Here is a 27,186-nt window from a genome sequence, read left to right as displayed (position 1 = left end):
AAGACATGTCAGAGGAACTGCTTTTGAAAGTGGCATTATCACTGGCTGCATGTTCCAACAACCCCCCCTCCCCCCTTAAACCAGCTTATATTTCACCCCTTTCCTATTTTTACTTAGTTCTGTTGAAGGGTCATGAGGACTCGAAACGTCAACTGTGCTCCCCTCCACCGATGCTGCCAGACCTGCTGAGTTTTTCAAGGTATTTCTGTTTCTGTTTCTGTACTGCCCATCCATGTGCTTCCATTTCGTAAAAGAAAACTTCATTCCTGAGAGATATGATTCTGACAATAGGGGGGCCAGGCAGGGGGTCAGAGGGCAAGGGTCAAGATAGGAGGGCAGATGGGGGTGGGGTCAGGCGTAGGGATGAATATAGGAGGACAGATGACCAATTGGCGGGAGCTAGTCAGAAACCTCAACCCAGTGCAAAACCAAATACTTCACCCACCTCACCCTCACATCTAACCAACCAAACACCCAGTGAGAATCCACAGCTATATCACACTGGGAGTCACTGTGCACAGTTCTGGTCACCATATCACACTGGGAGTTACTTTGCATAGTTCCGGTCCCCATATCACACTGGGAGTTACTGTGCACAGTTCCGGTCCCCATATCACACTGGGAGTCACTGTGCACAGTTCCGGTCTCCATATCACACTGGGAGTCACTGTGCACAGTTCCAGTCTCCATATCACACTGGGAGTCACTGTGCATAGTTTCGGTCTCCATATCACACTGGGAGTTACTGTGCACAGTTCTGGTCCCCATATCACACTGGGAGTTACTGTGCACAGTTCCGGGCCCCATATCACACTGGGAGTTACTGTGCATAGTTCCGATCTCCATATCACACTGGGAGTCACTGTGCACAGCTCTGGTCTCCATATCACACTGTGAGTTACTGTGCACAGTTCTGGTCTCCATATCATGCTGGGAGTTACTGTGCACAGTTCTGGTTTCCAAATCACACTGGGAGTCACTGTGCACAGTTCTAGTCTCCGTATCACACTGGGAGTTACTGTGCATAGTTCTAGTCTCCGTATCACACTGGGAGTCACTGTGCATAGTTCTAGTCTCCGTATCACACTGGGAGTCACTGTGCATAGTTCTAGTCTCCGTATCACACTGGGAGTCACTGTGCACAGTTCTAGTCTCCTTATCACACTGGGAGTCATTGTGCACATTTCTAGTCTCCATATCAAACTGGGAGTCACTGTGCACAGTTCCAGTCTCCATATCACACTGGGAGTCACTGTGCAGAGTTCTAGTCTCCATATCAAACTGGGAGTCATGGTGCACAGTTCCAGTCTCCATATCACACTAGGAGTCACTATGCACAGTTCTAGTCTCCATATCACACTGGGAGTCACTGTGCACAGTTCTAGTCTCCATATCACACTGGGAGTCACTGTGCACATTTCCAGTCTCCATATCACACTGGGAGTCACTATGCACAGTTCTGGTCTCCATATCACACTGGGAGTCACTGTGCACAGTTCTGGTCTCCATATCACACTGGGAGTCACTATGCACAGTTCCAGTCTCCATATCACACTGGGAGTCACTGTGCACAGTTCCAGTCTCCATATCACACTGGGAGTCACTGTGCACATTTCTAGTCTCCATATCACACTAGGAGTCACTGTGAACAGTTCCAGTCTCCATATCACGCTAGGAGTCACTGTGCACATTTCTAGTCTCCATCTCACACTGGGAGTCACTGTGCACAGTTCCAGTCTCCATATCACACTGGGAGTCACTGTGCACAGTTCTGGTCTCCATTTCACACTGGGATGACTGTGCACATTTCCAGTCTCCATATCACACTGGGAGTCACTGTGCACTGTTCCAGTCTCCATATCACACTGGGAGTCACTGTGCACATTTCTAGTCTCCATATCATACTGGGAGTCACTGTGCACGGTTCCAGTCTCCATATCACACTGGGAGTCACTATGCACAGTTCTAGTCTTCATATCACACTGGGAGTCACTGTGAACAGTTCAAGTCTCCATATCACACTGGGAGTCACTGTGCACATTTCTAGTCTCCATCTCACACTGGGAGTCACTGTGCACATTTCTAGTCTCCATATCAAACTTGGAGTCACTGTGCACAGTTCCAGTCTCCATATCACACTGGGAGTCACTGTGCAGAGTTCTAGTCTCCATATCAAACTGGGAGTCACTGTGCACAGTTCCAGTCTCCATATCACACTAGGAGTCACTATGCACAGTTCTAGTCTCCATATCACACTGGGAGTCACTGTGCAGAGTTCTAGTCTCCATATCAAACTGGGAGTCATGGTGCACAGTTCTAGTCTCCATATCACACTGGGAGTCACTGTGCACATTTCCAGTCTCCATATCACACTGGGAGTCACTATGCACAGTTCTGGTCTCCATATCACACTGGGAGTCACTGTGCACAGTTCTGGTCTCCATATCATACTGGGAGTCACTATGCACAGTTCCAGTCTCCATATCACACTGGGAGTCACTGTGCACATTTCTAGTCTCCATATCACACTAGGAGTCACTGTGAACAGTTCCAGTCTCCATATCACACTAGGAGTCACTGTGCACATTTCTAGTCTCCATCTCACACTGGGAGTCACTGTGCACAGTTCCAGTCTCCATATCACACTGGGAGTCACTGTGCACAGTTCTGGTCTCCATTTCACACTGGGATGACTGTGCACATTTCCAGTCTCCATATCACACTGGGAGTCACTGTGCACTGTTCCAGTCTCCATATCACACTGGGAGTCACTGTGCACATTTCTAGTCTCCATATCATACTGGGAGTCACTGTGCACGGTTCCAGTCTCCATATCACACTGGGGGTCACTATGCACAGTTCTAGTCTTCATATCACACTGGGAGTCACTGTGAACAGTTCAAGTCTCCATATCACACTGGGAGTCACTGTGCACATTTCTAGTCTCCATCTCACACTGGGAGTCACTGTGCACATTTCTAGTCTCCATATCAAACTTGGAGTCACTGTGCACAGTTCCAGTCTCCATATCACACTGGGAGTCACTGTGCAGAGTTCTAGTCTCCATATCAAACTGGGAGTCACTGTGCACAGTTCCAGTCTCCATATCACACTAGGAGTCACTATGCACAGTTCTAGTCTCCATATCACACTGGGAGTCACTGTGCACAGTTCTAGTCTCCATATCACACTGGGAGTCACTGTGCACAGTTCTGGACTCCATATCACACTGGGAGTCACTATGCACAGTTCCAGTCTCCATATCACACTGGGAGTCACTGTGCACAGTTCCAGTCTCCATATCACACTGGGAGTCACTGTGCACATTTCTAGTCTCCATATCACACTAGGAGTCACTGTGAACAGTTCCAGTCTCCATATCACACTAGGAGTCACTGTGCACATTTCTAGTCTCCATCTCACACTGGGAGTCACTGTGCACAGTTCCAGGCTTCATATCACACTGGGAGTCACTGTGCACAGTTCTGGTCTCCATTTCACACTGGGATGACTGTGCACATTTCCAGTCTCCATATCACACTGGGAGTCACTGTGCACTGTTCCAGTCTCCATATCACACTGGGAGTCACTGTGCACATTTCTAGTCTCCATATCACACTGGGAGTAACTGTGCACAGTTCCAGTCTCCATATCACACTGGGAGTCACTGTGCACAGTTCTAGTCTCCATATCATACTGGGAGTCACTGTGAACAGTTCCAGTCTCCATAGCACACTGGGAGTCACTATGCACAGTTCTAGTCTCCATATCACACTGGGAGTCACTGTGAACAGTTCTAGTCTCCATATCACACTGGGAGTCACTGTGCACATTTCTAGTCTCCATCTCACACTGGGAGTCACTGTGCACAGTTCCAGTCTCCATATCACACTGGGAGTCACTGTGCACATTTCTAGTCTCCATATCACACTGGGAGTTACTGTGCACAGTTCTAGTCTCCATATCACACTGGAAGTTAATGTGCACAGTTCTAGTCTCCATATCACACTGGGAGTTACTGTACACAGTTCCGGTCCCCATATCACACTGGGAATTACTGTACACAGTTCCGGTCCCCATATCACACTAAGAGTTACTGTGCATAGTTCCGGTCTCCGTATCACACTGGGAGTCACTGTGCACATTTCCGGTCTCCATATCACACTGGGAATCACTGTGCAAAGTTCCAGTCTCCATATCACACTGGGAGTCACTGTGCACAGTTCTAGTCTCCATATCATACTGGGAGTCACTGTGCACAGTTCCAGTCTCCATATCACACTGTGAGTCACTGTGCACAGTTCTGGTCTCCATATCACACTGGGAGTCACTGTGCACAGTTCCAGTCTCCATATCACACTGGGAGTCACTGTGCACAGTTCCACTCTCCATATCACACTGGGAGTCACTGTGCACAGTTCTGGTCTCCATATCACACTGGGAGTCACTGTGCACAGTTCTAGTCTCCATATCACACTGGGATGACTGTGCACATTTCCAGTCTCCATATCACACTGGGAGTCACTGTGCACAGTTCTAGTCTCCATATCACACTGGGAGTCATTGTGCACATTTCTGGTCTCCACATCATGCTGGGAGTTACTGTGCACAGTTCTGGTTTCCATATCATGCTGGGAGTTACTGTGCACAGTTCTGGTCTCCATATCACACTGGGAGTCACTGTGCATATGTCTAGTCTCCGTATCACACTGGGAGTCACTGTGCATAGTTCTAGTCTCCATATCATACTGGGAGTCACTGTGCACAGTTCTAGTCTCCGTATCACACTGGGAGTCACTGTGAACAGTTCCAGTCTCCATATCACACTGGGTGTCACTGTGCACATTTCTAGTCTCCATCTCACACTGGGAGTCACTGTGCACATTTCCAGTCTCCATATCACACTGGGAGTCACTGTGCACTGTTCTAGTCTCCATATCACACTGGGAGTCACTGTGCACAGTTCTAGTCTCCATATCACACTGGGAGTCACTGTGCACAGTTCCAGTCTCCATATCACACTGGGAGTCACTGTGCACAGTTCTGGTCTCCATATCACACTGGGAGTCACTATGCACAGTTCCAGTCTCCATATCACACTGGGAGTCACTGTGCACAGTTCTGGTCTCCATATCACACTGGGAATCATTGTGCACAGTTCTGGTCTGCATATCACACTGGGAGTCACTGTGCCCAGTTCTGTTCTCCATTTCACACTGGGAGTCATTGTGCACAATTCTGGTCTCCATATCACACTGGGAGTCACTGTGCACAGTTCCAGTCTCCATATCACTCTGGGAGTTACTGTGCATAGTTCTGGTTTCCATATCACACTGGGAGTAACTGTGCACAGTTCTGGTCTCCATATCACTCTGGGAGTAACTGTGCACAGTTCTGGTCTCCATATCACACTGGGAGTAACTGTGCACAGTTCTGGTCTCCATATTACACTGGGAGTAACTGTGCACAGTTCTGGTCTCCATATCACTCTGGGAGTTACTGTGCACAGTTCCAGTCTCCATATCACACTGGGAGTCACCGTGCACAGTCCCGGTCTCCATATCTCACTGGGAGTCACTGTGCACAGTTCTGGTCCATAATACAAAAACAGCACAGAGACATTGCGGAAGGTGCAAAAACTATTTTCAACTCTGATACCAGAGCTTGGAGTTGATACCCAAAAGAAAGATTGAACAGGTTTGGGTTACTCGTGTGTAGACAAGAGATGGCTGAGAGGCGTTCTGATAGACATCTTCAAGATTGTGAAAGGTTTTGATAAAATGTTTTCACTTGCACGGTGGGACCAGAACTAGGGGGCCCTAAAATATCAGACAGTCATGAAAATTCAGGGGGACACACTTCACCCAGGGAGCGGTGAGACTGCAGAACACTCTCCCACAGGGTGTGGCTGAAGCAAATAGTGTTAATGTGTTTAAGGGGGGAAGCTGGAAAAACACTGGAGGGAGAAAGGCATAGGGGCTGATGACTGGATGGTGACGAGGAGGGGGGCTCACGAGGAGCAGAAGCACCAGCACGGCCCAGATGGGCTGAATGGCCTGTTTCTCGGTATAAAGTGATAATTTCTCTCTCTGTCTCTCTCCCCCCACCTCCCCCCACCCCGCTCTCCCCCACCCCACCCCGTCTTCCAGGAAGGAGGAGTGGAGTCGGGATTCCAGAAGGTTCCGACAGCTCCGGCCTCGATCCGGAGGCTCTACCACGTGAAGGGGAAAAAGAACGTCCGTGCCAAGCAGACGGAGATGAGCTGGGCGAGTTTCAACACGGGGGACTGTTTCATCCTGGACCTCGGGCAGGTGAGGGCCAGTGCGGGTGGGGGAGGGGGAGGGGGGAGGGTGGAACCGGCAGCGGGTGGCGTTTCCAGGAGGCAGCGCGACTGGGACAGTTACCAAACTTGTTGAAGGCCGAGAGTTGTGGCGATCAGGGCAGAGGGGACCGGTTCAGAAGCAACTTTCCAAAGGGGAGTTGGACTGAATAATTCAGAACCTGAAGGAACAGGAGCAGGTGGAGGCCATTCGGCCCCTCGCGCCCGTTCTGCCGCCACTCCTGACCGATCTTTGACCCTTTCCCGCACTTAATTCCCCTCGGCGCTCAAACATCTCTCGAACGCAGCCAACAACTGAGCATCCAGAGCCCTCGGGGGTGGGGAGTCCCAGTGATTCCCGCCTCACTGTCCAAAATGGCTGACCCCTTACCCTCAGGGGTGGGTTTATGGGGAACGCAGCCCCTCAGCGTCTACCCCCCCCCCCCCCACCCCTGGACAAAACCCCTCACCCGGCAAGGGGAATATTTCACAGCATTACGGGCAAAGAGCAAGGGGCTGGGGTAGCTCTTCCACACGGAGGCAGCACAGGCAGGATGGGCTGAATGGCCTCTTTCTGTGCTGTACCATTCTAATATTGCCGGAACTCAGGTTGTAGCAGCAATGGAGGCCCATTCAGCCCCCTCCTCGAGCCTGTTACACAGGAACAGGAGGAGGCCCATTCAGCCCCCTCCTCGAGCCTGTTACACGGGAACAGGAGGAGGCCCCATTCAGCCGCCTCCTCGAGCCTGTTACACAGGAACAGGAGGAGGCCCCATTCAGCCGCCTCCTCGAGCCTGTTACACAGGAACACCAGGGGGTCCATTCAGCCCTCTCAGGCCTGTTACACAGGGACAGGAGGAGGCCATTGAGCCTGTTACACAGGAACAGGGGAGGCCCATTCAGCCCCATCAAGCCTGTTGCACAGGAACAGGAGGAGGCCATTCAGCCCCTGCTGGAGCCTGTTAGATAAGAACAGGAGGAGGCCCATTCAGCCCTTCAAGCCTCTTACTACAGAAACAAGATGCATTGCAGAAATTCACCAAGGCTCCTTCAACAGCATCTTCCAAACCCACGACCAATACCATCTAGAAGGACAAGGGGAGCAGATAGATGGGAACATGACCACCTTGAAGTTCCCCTCCAAGTCACTCACCATCCTGACTTGGAAATATATCGGCTGTTCCTTCACTGTCGATGGGTCAAAATCCTGGAACTCCCTCCCTAACAGCACTGTGGGTGTACCTACACCACATGGACTGCAGCGGCTCAAGACGGCAGCTCACCACCACCTTCTCAAGGGGGCAATTAGGGATAGGCAATAAATGCTGGCACAGCCAGAGACACTCATCCTATAGATGAATAAAAACATATTTTTTTCATTAAAAACAGGATATAAATTCACTTCCTAAATGGAATATGGAGGATTTGCAATATGGTGCAAGAGGGATTGAAATGCATGAAAGCAGAACTGGGAGGTTAAGTGAGAGAGGATATTTGTGGGGGAGCCCAGAGCTGGGGCATAAACAGAAACTTGACTCGAATAAACCTCATGGGAAACTCAGGAAAAACCTCTTCACCCAGAGAGCGGTGAGAATGTGGAACTCACTCCCTCGGAGAGCGGCTGAGGTGAATCATGTCGATGTATTTAAGGGGAAGCTGGGTAAACACGTGAGGGAGAAAGGAAGAGAAGGAGATGTTGATGGGGTGAGATGGATAGTGAGGGGTGAGGGGGTGGGAAGAGGCTCATGAGGAGCAGAAACACCAGCACAGACCAGATGGGCCGAATGGCCGGCTTCTGTGCTGTACACTTAGTGTAACTTATGAGGAGGCGATATTCCAGATGCGTTGGAGTATTTCTCTCTCTCTCTTTCTTTCTCTCATTCTCTCTTTCTCTTTCTGCCTCTCTCTTTCTCCCTCCCTCTCCTCCTCTCTATCTTTCGCTCTCTCTCCTTTTCTTTCTCTCTTTCTATCCGTTTCCCTCACTCTGTCTCTTCCTCTCGATCTTGATCTCTCTCTCTCACTCTTTCAGTCTCTCTCTCTTTTACTGTCTGTCTCTCTTTCTCTCTCTCACTGTCCATCTCTCTTCCTTTGTCTCTTTTTCTCTCCCTCTGTCTTTTTCTCTGTCTCTTTGTCTCTCTTCCTGTCTCTCTCTCTCTCTGTCTCTTTCTCTCTGTCTATTTCTCTCTGTCTCTTTCTCTCTGTCTTTTTCTGTCTCTTTCTCTCTCTCCCTGTCTTTTTCTCTGACTCTCTCTCTCTCTGCCTGTCTCTCTCTCTCTCTCTGTCACTTTTTCTCTGCCCCTTTCTCTCTCTCCCTGTCTCTCTCTCTATCTCTTTCTGTCTCTCTCTCCCTGTCTCTCTCTCTCTCTGTCTCTGTCTCTCTCTCTCTCTCTCTCTGTGTCTCTCTCTCTCTCCCTGTCTCTCTGTCTCTGTCTCTCTCTCCGTGTCTCTCTCTCTCTCTGTCTCTCTCTCTCTCTCCCTGTCTCTCTCTCTGTCTCTGTCTCTCTCTCTGTGTCTCTCTCTCTCTCCCTGTCTCGCTCTCTCCCTGTCTCTCCCTCCGTCTCTTTCCTTCCCTCTCTTTCTGTCCGTTTCTCTCCCTCAATCCATCTCTCTCTTGTTTATCCGCTCCCATGTTATTTTCTATCCGTCCTCAGACCATATATCAGTGGTGTGGATCTCAGTCCAATATGTTTGAACGGAAGAAGGCCGGAGAGATTGCCTGTTCCATCCGGGACCAGGAACGCCGTGGGAAATCCCAGCTGATCATTGTGCAGGATGGAGAGGAGCCGGCGGAGATGATGGAGGTGAGTTAGGGGTAACACCAGGCCCAAGGAAGTTGCCACTAGAGACCGAGGGCCAGATAGGTCAGGGGCAGCCTGAGGCCCTGGGGACAAATAACTAAACAAACATTCAACCAAAACGTGAGGGGCTGCCCCATCCCAGATATCTTACACAGCTCGCAGCACCCTCCCTACAGATCTCCTCGCTTCTCACCCACTCACCCCTCCCCCACCATCTATTCCGAACGCACTCCCTCCCTCCCAATCTCCTCACCCCGCCCACCATCTATTCCCAACGCCCTCCCTCCCTCCCAATCTCCAGACCCCCCCCACCATCTATTCCCAACGCACTGCCTCCCTCCCAATCTCCTCACTCCTCACCCCCCCACCATCTATTCCCAACGCACTCCCTCCCTCCCAATCTCCTCACTCCTCATCCCCGACCATCTAATCCCAACGCCCTCCCTCCCTCCCGATCTCCTCAACCCCCCCACCATCTATTCCCAACGCCCTCCCTCCCTCCCAAGCCCCTCACTCCTCACCCGCCCCACCATCTATTCCCAACAACCTCCCTCCCTCCCAATCTCCTCACTCCTCACCCCCCCACCATCTATTCCCAACGCCCTCCCTCCCTCCCAATCTCCAGATCCCCCCCACCATCTATTCCCAACGCCCTCCCTCCCTCCCAATCTCCTCACTCCTCACCCCCCCACCATCTATTCCCAACGCACTCCCTCCCTCCCAATCTCCTCACTCCTCATCCCCGACCATCTAATCCCAACGCCCTCCCTCCCTCCCGATCTCCTCAACCCCCCCACCATCTATTCCCAACGCCCTCCCTCCCTCCCAAGCCCCTCACTCCTCACCCGCCCCACCATCTATTCCCAACAACCTCCCTCCCTCCCAATCTCCTCACTCCTCACTCCGCCCACCATCTATTCCCAATGTCCTCCCTCCCTCCCAATCTACTCACCCCCAACATCTATTCCCAACACACTCCCTCCCTCACAATCCCTCACCCCCACACCATGTATTCGCAACCCCCTCCCTCCCAATCTCCTCACTCCTCATCCCCCCACCATCTATTCCCAACGCCGTCCCTCCCGCCCAATCCCCTTACTCCTCAACCCCCCACCATCTATTCCCAACGCACTCCCTCCCTCCCAATCTCCTCATCATCACCCCCCCACCATCTAATCCCAACGCCCTCCCTCCCTCCCGATCTCCTCAACCCCCCCACCATCTATTCCCAACGCTCTCCCTCCCTCCAATTCTGCTCACTCCTCACCCCCCCACCATCTATTCCCAATGCCCTCCCTCCCTCCCAATCACCTCAACCCGCCCACCATCTATTCCCAATGCCCTCCATCCCTCCCAATCTCCTCACTCCTCACCCACCCCCACCATCTATTCCCAACGCCCTCCCCCCTCCCAATCTGCTCACTCCTCACCCCCCCACCATCTAATACCAACCCCCTCCCTCCCAATCTCCTCACTCCTCATCCCCCCACCATCTATTCCCAATGCCCTCCCGATCTCCTCACTCCTCATCCCCCCCCACCATCTATTCCCAACGCCCTCCCTCCATCCCAATCTCATCACCCCCCCCACCATCTATTCCCAACGCCCTCCCTCCATCCCAATCTCCTCACCACCCCCACCATCTATTCCCAACGCCCTCCCTCCCTCCCAATCCCCTCACTCCTCACCCCCCCACCATCTATTCCCAACGCCCTACATCCCTCCCAATCCCCTCACCCCCACACCATGTATTCCCAACCCCCTCCCTCCCAATCCCCTCACTCCTCACCCCCCAACCATCTATTCCCAACACCCTCCCTCCCTCCCAATCTCCTCACTCCTCACCCCCCCACCATCTATTCCCATCGCCCTCCCTCACTCCCAATCGACTCACCCCCCCCACCATCTATTCCCAATGCCCTCCCTCCCTCCCAATCGACTCACCCCCACCCCACCATCTATTCCCAATGCCCTCCCTCCCTCCCAATCGACTCACCCCCACCCCACCATCTATTCCCAATGCCCTCCCTCCCTCCCAATCTACTGACCCCCCCCACCATCTATTCCCAACACCCACCCTCCCTCCAAAACTATTCACCCCCCCACCATCCATTCCCAACGCACTCCCTCCCTCCCAATCTCCTCACTCCTCATCCCCCAGCATCTATTCCCAACACCCTCCCTCCCTCCCAATCCCCTCACTCCTCAACCCCCCACCATCTATTCCCAACGCCCTCCCTCCCTCCCAATCTCCTCACTCCTCATCCCCCCCACCGTCTATTCCCAACGACCTCCCTCCCTCCCAATCTCCTCACTCCTCATCCCCCGACCATCTAATCCCAACGCCCTCCCTCCCTCCCGATCTCCTCAACCCCCCCACCATCTATTCCCAACGCCCTACCTCCCTCCCAATGTCATCACTCCTCACCCCCCCCAACATCTATTCCCAACGCCCTCCCTCCCTCCCAAACTCCTCACTCCTCACCCCCCCCACCATCTATTCCCAACACCCTCCCTCCCACCCAATCTCCTCAACCCCCCCACCATCTATTCCCAACGCCCTACCTCCCTCCCAATGTCATCACTCCTCACCCCCCCCACCATCTATTCCCAACGCCCTACCTCCCTCCCAATGTCATCACTCCTCACCCCCCCCAACATCTATTCCCAATGCCCTCCCTCCCTCCCAAACTCCTCACTCCTCACCCCCCCCACCATCTATTCCCAACACCCTCCCTCCCACCCAATCTCTGCAACCCCCCCACCATCTATTCCCAACGCCCTACCTCCCTCCCAATGTCATCACTCCTCACCCCCCCCAATATCTATTCCCAACGCCCTCCCTCCCTCCCAAACTCCTCACTCCTCACCCCCCCCACTATCTATTCCCAACACCCTCCCTCCCAACCAATCTCCTCAACCCCCCCACCATCTATTCCCAATGCCCTCCCTCCCTACCAATCCCCTCACTCCTCACCCCCCCACCATCTATTCCCAACGCCCTCCCTCCCTCCCAATCCCCTCACTCCTCACCCCCCCACCATCTATTCCCAAAGCCCTACCTCCCTCCCAATCCCCTCACCCCCCCACCATCTATTCCCAACGCCCTCCCTCCCAATCCCCTCACCACCCCACCATCTATTCTAAACGCCCTCCCTCTCTCCCTCCATGCCGATCACCTCAGCCCCCCCACCATCCATTCCCATGCCCTCCCTCCCTCCCAATCTCCTCACCCACCCACCATCTATTCCCAAAACCCTCCCTCCCTCCCATACGCGTCCCTCCTCACCCCCCCCAACATCTATTCCCAACGGCCTCCCGCCCTCCAAATCTCTTCATCCCCCCCACCATCCATTCCCAACACCCTCCCTCCCTCCCAATCTCCTCATGCCCCCCACCACCATCTATTACCAACACCCTCCCTCCCTCCCAATCCCCTCACTCCTCAACCCCCCCACCATCTATTCTAAACGCCCTCCCTCTCTCCCTCCATCCCGATCACCTCAGCCCCCCCACCATCCATTCCCAATGCCCTCCCTCCCTCCCAATCTACTCACTCCCTCACCATCTATTCCCAATGCCCTCCCTCCCTCCCAATCTCCTCACCCACCCACCATCTATTCCCAAAACCCTCCCTCCCTCCCATACTCGTCCCTCCTCATCCCCCCCACCATCCATTCCCAACACCCTCCCTCCCTCCCAAACTCCTCATGCCCCCCACCACCATCTATTACCAACACCCTCCCTCCCTCCCAATCCCCTCACTCCTCAACCCCCCCACCATCTATTCCCAACACCCTAACTCCCTCCCAATCTCCTCACCCCCCCACCATCTATTCCCAATGCCCTCCCTCCCTCCCAATCTACTCACCTCCCCACCATCTATTCCCAACACCCACCCTCCCTCCAAAACTCTTCACCCCCCCCATCATCCATTCCCAACGCAATCCCTCCCTCCCAATCTCATCACTCCTCATCCCCCACCATCTATTCCCAACGCCCTCCCTCCATCCCAATCTCCTCACCACCCCCACCATCTATTCCCAACGCCCTCCCTCCCTCCCAATCCCCTCACTCCTCACTCCCCCACCATCTATTCCCAACGCCCTACATCCCTCCCAATCCCCTCACCCCCACACCATGTATTCCCAACCCCCTCCCTCCCAATCTCCTCACTCCTCATCCCCCCACCATCTATTCCCAACGCCGTCCCTCCCTCCCAATCTCCTCACCCCCCCACCATCTATTCCCAATGCCCTCCCTCCCTCCCAATCTACTCACCCCCCCACCATCTATTCCCAACACCCACCCTCCCTCCAAAACTCTTCACCCCCCCCACCATCCATTCCCAACGCAATCCCTCCCTCCCAATCTCCTCACTCCTCATCCCCCACCATCTATTCCCAACGCCCTCCCTCCATCCCAATCTCCTCACCAACCCCACCATCTATTCCCAACGCCCTCCCTCCCTCCCAATCCCCTCACTCCTCACCCCCCCACCATCTATTCCCAACGCCCTACATCCCTCCCAATCCCCTCACCCCCACACCATGTATTCCCAACCCCCTCCCTCCCAATCTCCTCACTCCTCATCCCCCCACCATCTATTCCCAAAGCCCTCCCTCCCTCCCAATCTCCTCACCCCCCCACCATCTATTCCCAACACCCTCACTCCCTCCCAATCCCCTCACTCCTCACCCCCCAACCATCTATTCCCAACACCCTCCCTCCCTCCCAATCTCCTCACTCCTCACCCCCCCACCATCTATTCCCATCGCCCTCCCTCCCTCCCAATCGACTCACCCCCCCCACCATCTATTCCCAATGCCCTCCCTCCCTCCCAATCGACTCACCCCCCCCACCATCTATTCCCAATGCCCTCCCTCCATCCCAATCGACTCACCCCCCCCACCATCTATTCCCAATGCCCTCCCTCCTCCCAATCTACTCACCACCCCCACAATCTATTCCCAATGCCCTCCCTCCATCCCAATCTACTCACCCCCCCCACCATCTATTCCCAACACCCACCCTCCCTCCAAAACTATTCACCCCCCCCCACCATCCATTCCCAACGCACTCCCTCCCTCCCAATCTCCTCACTCCTCATCCCCCAGCATCTATTCCCAACACCCTCCCTCCCTCCCAATCCCCTCACTCCTCAACCCCCCACCATCTATTCCCAACGCCCTCCCTCCCTCCCAATCTCCTCATTCCTCATCCCACCACCATCTATTCCCAACGACCTCCCTCCCTCCCAATCTCCTCACTCCTCATCCCCCGACCATCTAATCCCAACGCCCTCCCTCCCTCCCGATCTCCTCAACCCCCCCACCATCTATTCCCAACGCCCTACCTCCCTCCCAATGTCATCACTCCTCACCCCCCCCAACATCTATTCCCAACGCCCTCCCTCCCTCCCAAACTCCTCACTCCTCACCCCCCGCCACCATCTATTCCCAACACCCTCCCTCCCACCCAATCTCCTCAACCCCCCCACCATCTATTCCCAACGCCCTACCTCCCTCCCAATGTCATCACTCCTCACCCCCCCCACCATCTATTCCCAACGCCCTACCTCCCTCCCAATGTCATCACTCCTCACCCCCCCCAACATCTATTCCCAACGCCCTCCCTCCCTCCCAATCCCCTCACTCCTCACCCCCCCACCATCTATTCCCAAATCCCTACCTCCCAATCCCCTCACCACCCCACCATCTATTCTAAACGCCCTCCCTCTCTCCCTCCATCCCGATCACCTCAGCCCCCCCACCATCCATTCCCAATGCCCTCCCTCCCTCCCAATCTACTCACTCCCTCACCATCTATTCCCAATGCCCTCCCTCCCTCCCAATCTCCTCACCCACCCACCATCTATTCCCAAAACCCTCCCTCCCTCCCATACTCGTCCCTCCTCACCCCCCCCAACATCTATTCCCAACGGCCTCCCGCCCTCCAAATCTCTTCATCCCCCCCACCATCCATTCCCAACACCCTCCCTCCCTCCCAATCTCCTCATGCCCCCCACCACCATCTATTACCAACACCCTCCCTCCCTCCCAATCCCCTCACTCCTCAACCCCCCCACCATCTATTCCCAACACCCTAACTCCCTCCCAATCTCCTCACCCCCCCACCATCTATTCCCAATGCCCTCCCTCCCTCCCAATCTACTCACCCCCCCACCATCTATTCCCAACACCCACCCTCCCTCCAAAACTCTTCACCCCCCCCACCATCCATTCCCAACGCAATCCCTCCCTCCCAATCTCCTCACTCCTCATCCCCCACCATCTATTCCCAACGCCCTCCCTCCATCCCAATCTCCTCACCACCCCCACCATCTATTCCCAACACCCTCCCTCCCTCCCAATCCCCTCACTCCTCACCCCCCCACCATCTATTCCCAACGCCCTACATCCCTCCCAATCCCCTCACCCCCACACCATGTATTCCCAACCCCCTCCCTCCCAATCTCCTCACTCCTCATCCCCCCACCATCTATTCCCAACGCCGTCCCTCCCTCCCAATCTCCTCACCCCCCCACCATCTATTCCGAACACCCTCACTCCCTCCCAATCCCCTCACTCCTCACCCCCCAACCATCTATTCCCAACACCCTCCCTCCCTCCCAATCTCCTCACTCCTCACCGCCCCACCATCTATTCCCATCGCCCTCCCTCCCTCCCAATCGACTCACCCCCCCCACCATCTATTCCCAATGCCCTCCCTCCCTCCCAATCGACTCACCCCCCCCACCATCTATTCCCAATGCCCTCCCTCCCTCCCAATCGACTCACCCACCCCACCATCTATTCCCAATGCCCTCCCTCCCTCCCAATCTACTCACCACCCCCACAATCTATTCCCAATGCCCTCCCTCCCTCCCAATCTACTCACCCCCCCCACCATCTATTCCCAACACCCACCCTCCCTCCAAAACTATTCACCCCCCCCACCATCCATTCCCAACACACTCCCTCCCTCCCAATCTCCTCACTCCTCATCCCCCAGCATCTATTCCCAACACCCTCCCTCCCTCCCAATCCCCTCACTCCTCAACCCCCCACCATCTATTCCCAACGCCCTCCCTCCCTCCCAATCTCCTCACTCCTCATCCCCCCCACCATCTATTCCCAACGACCTCCCTCCCTCCCAATCTCCTCACTCCTCATCCCCCGACCATCTAATCCCAACGCCCTCCCTCCCTCCCGATCTCCTCAACCCCCCCACCATCTATTCCCAATGCCCTACCTCCCTCCCAATGTCATCACTCCTCACCCCCCCCAACATCTATTCCCAATGCCCTCCCTCCCTCCCAAACTCCTCACTCCTCACCCCCCCCACCATCTATTCCCAACACCCTCCCTCCCACCCAATCTCCTCAACCCCCCCACCATCTATTCCCAACGCCCAGCTCCCTCCCAATGTCATCACTCCTCACCCCCCCCACCATCTATTCCCAACGCCCTACCTCCCTCCCAATGTCATCACTCCTCACCCCCCCCAACATCTATTCCCAACGCCCTCCCTCCCTCCCAAACTCCTCACTCCTCACCCCCCCCACCATCTTTTCCCAACACCCTCCCTCCCACCCAATCTCCGCAACCCCCCCACCATCTATTCCCAACGCCCTACCTCCCTCCCAATGTCATTACTCCTCACCCCCCCAACATCTATTCCCAATGCCCTCCCTCCCTCCCAAACTCCTCACTCCTCACCCCCCCCACCATCTATTCCCATCACCCTCCCTCCCACCCAATCTCCTCAACCCCCCCACCATCTATTCCCAATGCCCTCCCTCCCTACCAATCCCCTCACTCCTCACCCCCCCACCATCTATTCCCAACGCCCTCCCTCCCTCCCAATCCCTTCACTCCTCACCCCCCCACCATGTATTCCCAAAGCCCTACCTCCCTCCCAATCCCCTCACCCACCCACCATCTATTCCCAACGCCCTCCCTCCCAATCCCCTCACCACCCCACCATCTATTCTAAACGCCCTCCCTCTCTCCCTCCATCCCGATCACCTCAGCCCCCCCACCATCCATTCCCAATGCCCTCCCTCCCTCCCAATCTACTCACTCCCTCACCATCTATTCCCAATGCCCTCCCTCCCTCCCAATCTCCTCACCCACCCACCATCTATTCCCAAAACCCTCCCTCCCTCCCATACTCGTCCCTCCTCACCCCCCCCAACATCTATTCCCAACGGCCTCCCGCCCTCCAAATCTCTTCATCCCCCCCCACCATCCATTTCCAACACCCTCCCTCCCTCCCAATCTCCTCATGCCCCCCACCACCATCTATTACCAACACCCTCCCTCCCTCCCAATCCCCTCACTCCTCAACCCCCCCACCATCTATTCCCAACACCCTAACTCCCTCCCAATCTCCTCACCCCCCACCATCTATTCCCAATGCCCTCCCTCCCTCCCAATTTCCTCAACCCCTCCACCATCTATTCCCAACGCCCTACCTCCCTCCCAATCTCCTCATTCCTCACCCCCCCACCATAAATTCCCAACACCCTCCCTCTCTCCCAATCTCCTCAACCCCCGCACCATCTATTCCCAACGCCCTCCCTCCCTCCCAATCCCCTCACTCCTCACCCTCCCACCATCTATTCCCAACGCCCTCCTTCCCACCCAATCCCCGCGCTCCTCAACCCCCCACCATCTATTCTAAACGCTCTCCCTCCCTCCCTCCATCCCGATCTCCTCAACCCCCCCACCATCCATTACCAATGCCCTCCCTCCATCGCAAACCCCTCACCTCCCCCACCATGTTTTCCCAACACCCTCCCAATCTCCCTACTGCTCACCCTCTCATCATCTATTCCCAACCCCCTCCTTTCCTCCCAATCTCCTCACTCCTCACCCCCCCCATCATCTATTCCCAATGCCCTCCCTCAATCCCAATCTACTCACCCCCCCCACCATCTATGCCCAATGCCCTCCCTCAAACCCAATCTCCTCACCCCCCCCACCATCTATTCCCAATGCCCTCCCTCCATTCCAATCTCCTCACTCCTCACCCCCCCCACCATCTATTCCCAACACCCTCCCTCCCACCCAATCTCCTCACCCCCCCCACCATCTATTCCCAACGCCCTACCTCCCTCCCAATGTCATCACTCCTCACTCCCCCCAACATCTATTCCCAACGCCCTCCCTCCCTCCCAAACTCCTCACTCCTCACCCCCCCCACCATCTATTCCCAACACCCTCCCTCCCACCCAATCTCCGCAACCCCCCCACGATCTATTCCCAACGCCCTACCTCCCTCCCAATGTCATCACTCCTCACCCCCCCAACATCTATTCCCAACGCGCTCCCTCCCTCCCAAACTCCTCACTCCTCACCCCCCCCACCATCTATTCCCAACACCCTCCCTCCCACCCAATCTCCTCAACCCCCCCACCATCTATTCCCAATGCCCTCCCTCCCTACCAATCCTCTCACTCCTCACCCCCCCACCATCTATTCCCAACGCCCTCCCTCCCTCCCAATCCCCTCACTCCTCACCCCCCCACCATCTATTCCCAAAGCCCTACCTCCCTCCCAATCACCTCACCCCCCCACCATCTATTCCCAACGCCCTCCCTCCCAATCCCCTCACCACCCCACCATCTATTCTAAACGCCCTCCCTCTCTCCCTCCATCCCGATCACCTCAGCCCCCCCACCATCCATTCCCAATGCCCTCCCTCCCTCCCAATCTACTCACTCCCTCACCATCTATTCCCAATGCCCTCCCTCCCTCCCAATCTCCTCACCCACCCACCATCTATTCCCAAAACCCTCCCTCCCTCCCATACTCGTCCCTCCTCACCCCCCCAACATCTATTCCCAACGGCCTCCCGCCCTCCAAATCTCTTCATCCCCCCCACCATCCATTCCCAACACCCTCCCTCCCTCCCAATCTCCTCATGCCCCCCACCACCATCTATTACCAACACCTTCCCTCCCTCCCAATCCCCTCACTCCTCAACCCCCCCACCATCTATTCCCTACGCCCTCCTTCCCTCCCAATCTCCTCAGTCCTCATCCCCCGACCATCTAATCCCAACGCCCTCCCTCCCTCCCGATCACCTCACCCCCCACACCAACTATTCCCAACGTCCTCCCTCCCTCCCAATCACCTCAACCCCCCACCATCTATTCCCAACGCCCTCCCTCGCTCCCAATCTGCTCACTCCTCACCCCCCCACCATCTATTCCCAACACCCTCCCTCCCAATCTCCTCACCCCCCCCACCATCTATTCCCAACGCCCTCCGTCCCTCCCAATTTCCTCACTCCTCACCCACCCCACCATCTATTCCCAACGCCCTACCTCCCTCCCAATCTCCTCACCCCCCCACCATCTATTCCCAACACCCTACCTCCCTCCCAATCCCCTCACCCTCCCACCATCTATTCTAAACGCTCTCCCTCCCTCCCTCCATCCCGATCTCCTCAACCCCCCCCACCATCCATTCCCAATGCCCTCCCTCCCTCCCAATCTACTCACCCCCCCACCATCCATTCCCAACACCCTCCCTCCCTCCCAATCTCCTCACTCCTCACACCCCCCACCATCTATTCCCAACGTCCGTCCGCCCTCCAAATCTCTAACTCCCTACCACCATCTATTCCCAACACACTCCCTCCCTATCTCCTCATTCCTCCCCACCCCCACCATCTATTCCCAACACCCTCCCTCCGTCCCTATCTCCTCATTCCTCCCCACCCCAACCATCTATTCCCAGCACCCTCCCTCTCTCCCAATCCCCTTCACTCCTCAACCCCCCACCATCTATTCCCAACGCCCTCCATCCCTCCCAATCTCCTCATCCCCCCCACCATTTATTCCCAACGCTCTCCCTCCCTCCCAATCCCCTCACTCCTCATCCCCCGACAATCTAATCCCAACGCCCTCCCTCCCTCCCGATCTCCTTACCCCACCCACCATCTATTCCCAATGCCCTCCATCACTCCCGATCACCTCACCCCCCCACACCAACTATTCCCAACGTCTTCCCTCCCTCCCAATCACCTCAACCCCCCACCATCTATTCCCAACGCCTTCCCTCCCTCCCAATCTGCTCACCCCTCACCCCCCGACCATCTATTCCCAACGTCCTCCCTCCCTCCGAAGGCCCTCACTCCACACCCTCCCACCATCTATTCCCAACGCCCTCCCTCACACCCAATCCCGGCGCTCCTCACCCCCCCACCATCTATTCCCAACACCCTCCCTGCCTCCCGATCTCCTCACTCCTCATCCGCCCCACCATCCATTCCCAATGCCTTCCCTCCCTCCCAATCTCCTCACCCCCCCCACCATCTATTCCCAACACCCTCCCTCCCACCCTATCTCCTCAACCCTCCCACCATCTATTCCCAACGTCCTCCCTCCCTCCCAATCCCCTCACTCCTCACCTCCCCACCATCTATTCCCAACGCCCTCCCTCCCAATCCCCTCACCCCCCCACCATCTATTCTAAACGCTCTCCCTCCCTCCCTCCATCCCGATCTCTTCACCCCCCCCACCATCTATTCCCAACGGCCACGCGCCCTCCAAATCTCTTCACCCCCCCCACCATCCATTCCCAACACCCTCCCTCCCTCCCAATCTCCTCAGTCCTCACCCCCCGCGCCATCTATTCCCAACGTCCGTCCGCCCTCCAAATCTCTAACCCCCTACCACCATCTATTCCCAACACCCTCCCTCCCTCCCTATCTCCTCATTCCTCCCCACCCCCACCATCTATTCCCAACACCCTCCCTCCCTCCCACCCAATCCCCTTCACTCCTCAACCCCCCCACCATCTATTCCCAACGCCCTCCATCCCTCCCAATCTCCTCACCCCCCCACCATTTATTCCCAACGCTCTCCCTCCCTCCCAATCCCCTCACTCCTCATCCCCCGACCATCTAATCCCAACGCCCTCCCTCCCTCCCGATCTCCTTACCCCACCCACCATCTATTCCCAATGCCCTCCATCACTCCCGATCACCTCACCCCCCACACCAACTATTCCCAACGTCCTCCCTCCCTCCCAATCACCTCAACCCCCCACCATCTATTCCCAACGTACGTCTGCCCTCCAAATCTCTAACCCCCTACCACCATCTATTCCCAACACCCGCCCTCCCTCCCTATCTCCTCATTCCTCCCCACCCCCACCATCTATTCCCAACACCCTCCCTCCCTATCTCCTCATTCCTCCCCACCCCCACCATCTATTCCCAACACCCTCCCTCCCTCCCAATCCCCTTCACTCCTCAACCCCCCCACCATCTATTCCCAATGCCCTCCATCCCTCCCAATCTCCTCATCCCCCCCACCATTTATTCCCAACGCTCTCCCTCCCTCCCAATCCCCTCACCCCTCATCCCTCGACCATCTAATCCCAACGCCCTCCCTCCCTCCCGATCTCCTTACCCCACCCACCATCTATTCCCAATGCCCTCCATCACTCCCGATCACCTCACCCCCCACACCAACTATTCCCAACGTCCTCCCTCCCTCCCAATCACCTCAACCACCCACCATCTATTCCCAACGCCCTCCCTCCCTCCCAATCTGCTCACTCCTCACCCCCCGACCATCTATTCCCAACGCCCTCCCTCCCCCCGAAGCCCCTCACTCCACACCCTCCCACCATCTATTCCGAACGCCCTCCCTCACACCCAATCCCCGCGCTCCTCACCCCCCCACCATCTATTCCCAACGCCCTTCCTCCTAATCTCCTCAACCCCCCCACCATCTATTCCCAACTCCCTCCCTCCCTCCCGATCTCCTCACTCCTCATCCCCCCACCATCCATTCCCAATGCCTTCCCTCCCTCCCAATCTCCTTACCCGCCCCACCATCTATTCCCAACACCCTCCCTCCCACCCTATCTCCTCAACCCACCCACCATCTATTCCCAACGTCCTCCCTCCCTCCCAATCCCCTCACTCCTCACCTCCCCACCATCTATTCCCAACGCCCTCCATCCCGATCTCCTCACCCCCCCCACCATCTATTCCCAACGGCCACACGCCCTCCAAATCTCTTCACCCCCCCCACCATCCATTCCCAACACCCTCCCTCCCTCCCAATCCCCTTCACTCCTCAACCCCCCCCACCATCTATTCCCAACGCCCTCCATCCCTCCCAATCTCCTCACCCCCCCACCATTTATTCCCAACGCTCTCCCTCCCTCCCAATCTCCTCACTCCTCAGCCCGACCATCTAATCCCAACGCCCTCCCTCCCTCCCGATCTCCTCAACCCCCCCACCATCTATTCCCAATGCCCTCCATCACTCCCGATCACCTCACCACCCACACCAACTATTCCCAACATCCTCCCTCCCTCCCAATCACCTCAACCCCCCACCATCTATTCCCTACGCCCTCCCTCCCTCCCAATCTGTTCACTCCTCACCCCCCCATCATCTAATCCCAACCCACACCCTCCCTCCCAATCTCCTCACTCCTCATCCCCCCACCATCTATTCCCAACACCCACCCTCCCTCCCAATCTCCTCACCCCCCCACCATCTATTCCCACCGCCCTACCTCCCTCCCAATCTCATCACTGCTCACTCCCCCAACATCTATTCCCAACGCCCTCCCTCCCTCACAATCTCCTCACTCCTCACCCCACCCACCGTCTATTCCCAACACCCTCCCTCCCACCCAATCTCCTCAACCCCCCCACCATCTATTCCCAACGCCCTCCCTCCCTCCCAATCTCCTCACTCCTCACCCCCTGACCATCTATTCCCAACGCCCTCCCTCCCTCCGAAGCCCCTCACTCCTCACCCTCCCACCATCTATTCCCAACGCCCTCCCTCACACCCAATCCCCGGGCTCCTCACCCCCCCACCATCTATTCCCAACGGCCTTCCTCCCAATCTCCTCACCCCCTCACCATCTATTCCCAACGCCCTCCCTCCCTCCCAAACTCCTCACTCCTCAGCCCCCCCACCATCTATTCCCAACGCCCTCCCTCCCAATCCCCTCACCCCCCCCACCATCTGTTCCCAACGGCCACCCGCCCTCCAAATCTCTTCACCCCCCCCCCACCATCCATTCCCAACACCCTCCCTCCCTCCCAATCTCCTCAGTCCTCACCCCCCGCGCCATCTATTCCCAACGTCCGTCCGCCCTCCAAATCTCTAACCCCCTACCACCATCTATTCCCAACACCCTCCCTCCCTCCCTATCTCCTCATTCCTCCCCACCCCCACCATCTATTCCCAACACCCTCCCTCCCTCCCAATCCCCTTCACTCCTCAACCCCCCCACCATCTATTCCCAACACCCTCCATCCCTCCCAATCTCCTCAGCCCCCCCACCATTTATTCCCAACACTCTCCCTCCCTCCCAATCCCCTCACTCCTCATCCCCCGCCCATCTAATCCCAACGCCCTCCCTCCCTCCCGATCTCCTTACCCCACCCACCATCTATTCCCAATGCCCTCCATCACTCCCGATCACCTCACCCCCCACACCAACTATTCCCAACGTCCTCCCTCCCTCCCAATCACCTCAACCCCCCACCAGCTATTCCCAACGCCCTCGCACCCTCCAAATCTGCTCACTCCTCAACCCCCCCACCATCTATTCCCAACGCCCTCCCTCCCTCCCAATCCCCTCACCCCGCCACCATCTATTCTAAACGCCTTCACTCCCTCCCTCCATCCCGATCTCCTCACCCCCCCCACCATCCATTCCCAATGCCCTCCCTCCCTCCCAATCTCCTCATTCTCATCCCCCCCACCATCTATTCCCAACGCCCTCACAAACTCCTCACTCCTCACCCCCCCCACCATCTATTCCCAATGCCCTCCCAAACTCCTCACTCCTCACCCCCCCACCATCTACTCCCAAATCCCTCCCTCCCTCCCAATCTCATCCCTCCTCACACCCCCAACAACTATTCCCAACGGCCTCCCCCCTCCAAATCTCTTCACCCCCCCCCAACCATCCATTCCCAACACCCTCCCTCCCTCCCAATCCACTCACTCCTCAACCCCCCCACCATCTATTCCCAACGCCCTCCATCCCTCCCAATCTCCTCCCCTCCCCCACCATCTATTCCCAACACCCTCCCTCCCTCCCAATCCACTCACTCCTCAACCCCCCCACCATCTATTCCCAACGCCCTCCATCCCTCCCAATCTCCTCACCACCCCCACCATCTATTCCCAACGCTCTCCCTCCCTCCCAATCCCCTCACTCCTCATCCCCCGACCATCTAATCCCAACGCCCTCCCTCCCTCCCGATCTCCTCACCCCACCCACCATCTATTCCCAATGCCCTCCATCCCTCCCGATCACCTCACCCGCCACACCAACTTTTCCCAACGTCCTCCCTCCCGATCTCCTCACTCCTCATCCCCCCCACCATCCATTCCCAATGCCCTCCCTCCCTCCCAATCTCCCCACTCCTCACCCCCCACCATCTATTATCGCCTCCCTCCCTCCCAATCCCGTCACACCGCCGACCATCAATTCCCAACGACCTCCCTCCCTCCCAATCTCCTCACTCCTCACCCCCCCAACATCTACTGCCAACGCCCTCCCTCCCTCCCAAACCCGTCACCTCCCTCACCATCTATTCCCAACGCCCTCCCTCCCTCCCAATTTCCTCAACCCCTCCACCATCTATTCCCAACGCCTTATCTCCCTCCCAATCTCCTCATTCCTCACCCCCCCACCATAAATTCCCAACACCCTCCCTCTCTCCCAATCTCCTCACTCCTCACCCTCCCACCATCTATTCCCAACGCCCTCCTTCCCACCCAATCCCCGCGCTCCTCAACCCCCCACCATCTATTCTAAACGCTCTCCCTCCCTCCCTCCATCCCGATCTCCTCAACCCCCCCACCATCCATTACCAATGCCCTCCCTCCATCGCAAACCCCTCACCTCCCCCACCATGTTTTCCCAACACCCTCCCAATCTCCCTACTGCTCACCCTCTCATCATCTATTCCCAACCCCCTCCTTTCCTCCCAATCTCCTCACTCCTCAACCCCCCCATCATCTATTCCCAATGCCCTCCCTCAATCCCAATCTACTCACCGCCCCCACCATCTATGCCCAATGCCCTCCCTCAATCCCAATCTCCTCACCCCCCCCACCATCTATTCCCAACGCCCTCCCTCCATTCCAATCTCCTCACTCCTCACCCCCCCACCATCTAATCCCAAAGCCCTCCCTCCCTCCCAATCCCCTCACTCCTCACCCTCCCACCATCTATTCCCAACGCCCTCCCTTCCTCCCAATCCCCTCGCTCCTCACCCCCCCACCATCCGTTCCCAACGCCCTCCCTCCCTCGCAAACCCCTCACCTCCCACACCATGTTTTCCCAACACCCTCCCTCCCTCCCAATCCCCTCACTCCTCTCCCCGCCACCATCTATTCCCAACACCCTCCCTCCCACCCAATCTCCTCAACCCCCCCACCATCTATTCCCAATGCCCTACCTCCCTCCCAATGTCATCACTCCTCACCCCCCCCAACATCTATTCCCAACGCCCTACCTCCCTCCCAATGTCGTCACTCCTCACCCCCCCCAAAATCTATTCCCAACGCCCTCCCTCCCTCCCAAACTCCTCACTCCTCACCCCCCCGACCATCTATTCCCAATGCCCTCCCTCCCACCCAAACCCTCACTCCACACCCCCCCACGATCTATTCCCAACGCCCTACCTCCCTCCCAATCTCCTCACCACCCCCACCATCAGTTCCCAACAACCTCCCTCTCTCCCAATCTTCTCACCCCCCCACCATCTATTCCCAGTGCCCTCCCTGCCACCCAATCCCCTCACTCATCACCCCTCCACCATCTATTGCCAACACCCTACCAATCCCCTCACTCCTCACCCCCCTCCACCATCTATTCCCAACACCCTCCCTCCCTCCCAATCCCCTCACCACCCCACCATCTATTCCCAACGCCCTCCCTCCCACCCAAGCTCCTCAGCCCCCCACCATCTATTCCCAACGCCCTCGCTCGCTCCCAATCCCCTCACTCCTCACCCCCCCACCATCTATTCCCAACACCCTCCCTCCCTCCCAGTCTCCCCACCCCCCCCACCATCTATTCCCAACGCCCTACCACCTTCCCAATCTCCTCACCCCCCCACCATCTATTCCCTACTCCCTCCCTCCCAATCCCCTCAACTCCCCCACCATCTATTCCCAACGCCCTCCCTCCCTCCCAATCCCCTCACTCCTCACATCGCCACCATGTATTCCCAATGTCCTCCCGCCTTCCAAATCTCTTCCCCCCCGCACCATCTATTCCCAACGCCCTGCCTCCCTCCCAATCTCCACACCCCCCACACCAACTATTCCCAACGTCCTCCCTCCCTCCCAATCTCCTCACCCCCCGACCATCTTTTCCCAACGTCCTCCCTCCCTCCCAATATCCTCCCCCCCCACCATCTATTCACACCTTCCCTCCCTCCCAATCTCCTCACTCCTCACCCCCCCCACCATCTAATCCCAACGCCCTCCCTCAATCCCAATCTCATCACTGCCCCCACCATCTATTCCCAACGCCGTCCCTCCCTCCCAATCTACTCACCCCCCCACCACCATCTATTCCCAGCACCCTCCCTCCCTCCCAAACTCCTCACTCCTCACCCCCCACCATCTTTTCCCAACACCCTACCTCCCTCCCAATCCCCTCACTCCTCACCCCCCCCCAGCAACTATTCCCAATGCCCTCCCTCCATCCCAATCTCCTCACTCCTCACCCTCCCACCATCTATTCCCAACGCCCTCCCTCCCAATCTCCTCCCTCCTCACCCCCCCACAACATCTATTCCCAACGTTCTCCCGCCCTCCACCCCCCCCACCATCCATTTGCAAAGCCCTCCCTCCCTCCCAATCTCCTCACTCCTCACCTCCCCACCATCTATTCCCAACACCCTCCCTCCCTCCCAATCTCCTCACTCCTCACCCGCCCACCATCTATTCCCAACGTCCTCCCGCCCTCCAAATCTCTTCCCCCCATCACCATCTATTCCCAACACCCTCCCTCCCTCCCAATACCCTCGCTACTTACGCTCCCAACC

At 56.7% G+C, this 27,186-nt stretch overlaps 1 protein-coding gene across 1 annotated transcript in view; it reads left to right on the top strand.

Moving 5' to 3' along the window:
* Positions 1–27,186, top strand: part of LOC121269382 (macrophage-capping protein-like) — a 167,537-nt gene that overhangs the window by 101,403 nt on the left and 38,948 nt on the right. The window contains exons 5-6 of the mRNA XM_041173972.1: positions 6,150–6,311; positions 8,971–9,120. Of these exons, the coding sequence (XP_041029906.1) occupies positions 6,150–6,311; positions 8,971–9,120 (312 nt within the window). The remainder of the gene's footprint in view (positions 1–6,149; positions 6,312–8,970; positions 9,121–27,186) is intronic.

The sequence above is a fragment of the Carcharodon carcharias genome, chromosome 24 (assembly GCF_017639515.1).
Source record: "Carcharodon carcharias isolate sCarCar2 chromosome 24, sCarCar2.pri, whole genome shotgun sequence".
NCBI classification, from domain to species: domain Eukaryota; kingdom Metazoa; phylum Chordata; class Chondrichthyes; order Lamniformes; family Lamnidae; genus Carcharodon; species Carcharodon carcharias.
This window is presented reverse-complemented; position numbering and strand designations above follow the sequence as displayed.